The sequence below is a fragment of the Mus caroli genome, chromosome 2 (genome assembly GCF_900094665.2).
Source record: "Mus caroli chromosome 2, CAROLI_EIJ_v1.1, whole genome shotgun sequence".
NCBI lineage: Eukaryota > Metazoa > Chordata > Mammalia > Rodentia > Muridae > Mus > Mus caroli.
The window spans coordinates 15,686,276-15,688,637 of record NC_034571.1 but is presented as its reverse complement, the minus strand read 5'-3'; the positions used below and the strand labels follow the sequence as shown (position 1 = coordinate 15,688,637).

The following is a 2,362-nucleotide window of genomic DNA, read 5'->3' as shown; positions in this document are numbered from 1 at the left end:
TGAGAATAACAACTGTAGGGGGCAGAAAGGATGTAAGAGCTGGGGGATAGGACAGAGGGATGGGAAACACTGCCCTCTAGACACCATGTAGCTGCTGCACATGGAAGCCCACAGTAGCTGCGGTGATGTGCACAAAATCACACTGATGAAGAGGTCTAGCATGGAGGGAGAGGGGGCTTCAGAGGCCCTAGCTGCAGAGCTATTGGCCATTCAGGGTGGGTTGATAAGGAAGGGAGAACCAATCGCTTTTCTTTGGAGAAGGGTGGTCTTTGGTAGGCTGCTAATGACCCAGGGGATGACCCTACATCCATTCCCATATAGGCAGTACTAATGTGACTCGGTAGATGGATGGACAGGTGGATGGACAGACAGACAGACCAAGGCAGATAGTTGAAGAAGGGAAGGATATGAATGAGGACGCTGTCTTGGAAGGGATGGGTGGGCGGAGAGGAGGTGGATACCATCAAGATACATTGAATCTATTCTATGAAAACATTTCAAGAATAAGTAAATACTATTATTTAAAAAAAAGAACTAGAAATTAATTTTAGGCACATCCTGGTGTGAATATAGTGGTCAGGTCACCACCGCAAGACCCACCCACAGTACTTAAAGAAGGTTACAGCTCACTGTTACAAATTAGTTTAGAAATGAGTAGGTGTTCAATCAGCTCTCAAATGCCCCTGGACTCAGGTCTGGCTTTGTCCCCCTCCCTCACACAGAAAGCAATTAGGAAAACAAACTCAGCTCCCAGCAGTACCATGCTCCTGCTGGGAGAGTATTAGTGAAATAGCTCCCTTCCAAAAAGGGATTCTGTGGACCTCAGGAAAGCCAGGTTTATGCTAACTGATAGTCAAAGGAGAAAATGTTGTCTCTTAAAACGTTCTGTTGGATTTGACTTTGTAATTAATACATTAAGTGATTAACACACACACGCGCGCGCATGCATGCACATGCACACGCACACATGTACACTTGCAAAGAAAGATAAGAAGCAAATTTAGTTTGCATACCAAGTAAGGTGCAGGGAGGGCAAAAGCCAAGTTCAGGAAATTCCTGTCTTGCAAAGCTATGCTACCTTCTGTGGAGGAAGGAGCTTGCCTTTTGGAGTCTGACAGACCTGCATTCAGTCTCCCCCGCTCAGCTATTTACACATACTTGCACCCTGGAAAGTTAGCTAAGCATGCAGAGTCTTGGTCTCATTAGTGATGGACCGTGGTAAGGATCATGCTTGCTGCACAAGTATGAGGTCCTGTGTCAGGATCCTAGCATCCATGCAAAACACCTGGCATGGTAGCACATGCTTATCGTTCTCGGGCTGGGGAACAGGAGCCAGGAGGAGCCCTAGGGCTCTCGGGCTTGCTGGGCTTCCTGGGCTTGCTGGGCTTGCTGGGCTTGCTGACTTAGAGAGTTTCAGGTACAGTAGGAGACTTCCTCAAAAAGTAATGAGAATTGGGGCTTGAGACACAGTTTAGTAGGCTACTCTTCCAGAAGACCCAGGCTTGAATCTCCAACCCCTACAGAGCTGCTCATAAGTGTCTGTAGTTACTTTTCTAGGGGATCCAACACCTGGTCTGGCATTTGTGGGTACCAGGCAGTCACATGGTGCATGGACAGAGGCAGACAAAACACCAAGACACATAAAATAGTAAAAGTTGAGTTAAAAAGCGTAGACAATGACAGATCATGATGCCTGGAATCTATATGTATATGGTGTGTAAACACACACGCATATATGCAGAGGAACCCGCACATACACACACACAAAGACTTGACTTGACATCTGGGTATGAGGGTTTTGCACAGTTTCCCAACAAAATTCAATACTCAATTTTTTTTTGTGGGGAACAAGCCAATCAGATAACTACTTTCATACGGGACCCCAAAGAACCACAAAAGTCAGATTACCTAAGAAAATATGGAATCATCTTAAAAGCCAAATGTCACAGTCAGGGTGTGCTGGACCCAGCGAGGTTAGTGTACTTACTTGGCATTTGCAGGGCTGCTGGTCGTCAGGTTTGCCAGGGCCAGTGCGGCAGCTTCCCTCACCTCCTCATTGTCACTTCTGAGCAACTGAACTATCTGTGGGATCCCTGCAGAGAATTGAGTGTGAGCCGTGACTCCACACTCATCCATACAGCCTGAGTGTGGCGTCTACACAGTTTGAACAAATATTCAGCCTGAGTGCAGCATCCACACAGCCTCAGCATGGTCACCACACACACAGCCTGAGCATGGCCACTACACACACAGCCTGAGCATGGTCACCACACAGCCTGAGCATGGTCACCACACGCACAGCCTGAGCATGGTCACCACACAGCCTGAGCATGGTCACCATACACACAGACTGAGCATGGTC

At 47.5% G+C, this 2,362-nt stretch overlaps 1 protein-coding gene across 5 annotated transcripts in view; it reads right to left on the bottom strand.

Moving 5' to 3' along the window:
* The window catches only part of Armc3 (armadillo repeat containing 3), a 95,073-nt gene that overhangs the window by 36,108 nt on the left and 56,603 nt on the right, over positions 1–2,362 (bottom strand). For all 5 annotated transcript variants that reach the window (XM_021156446.1, XM_021156445.1, XM_021156447.1 and 2 more), the window contains exon 10: positions 1,988–2,093. In XM_021156446.1, coding sequence (XP_021012105.1) covers positions 1,988–2,093 — 106 coding nt within the window. The remainder of the gene's footprint in view (positions 1–1,987; positions 2,094–2,362) is intronic.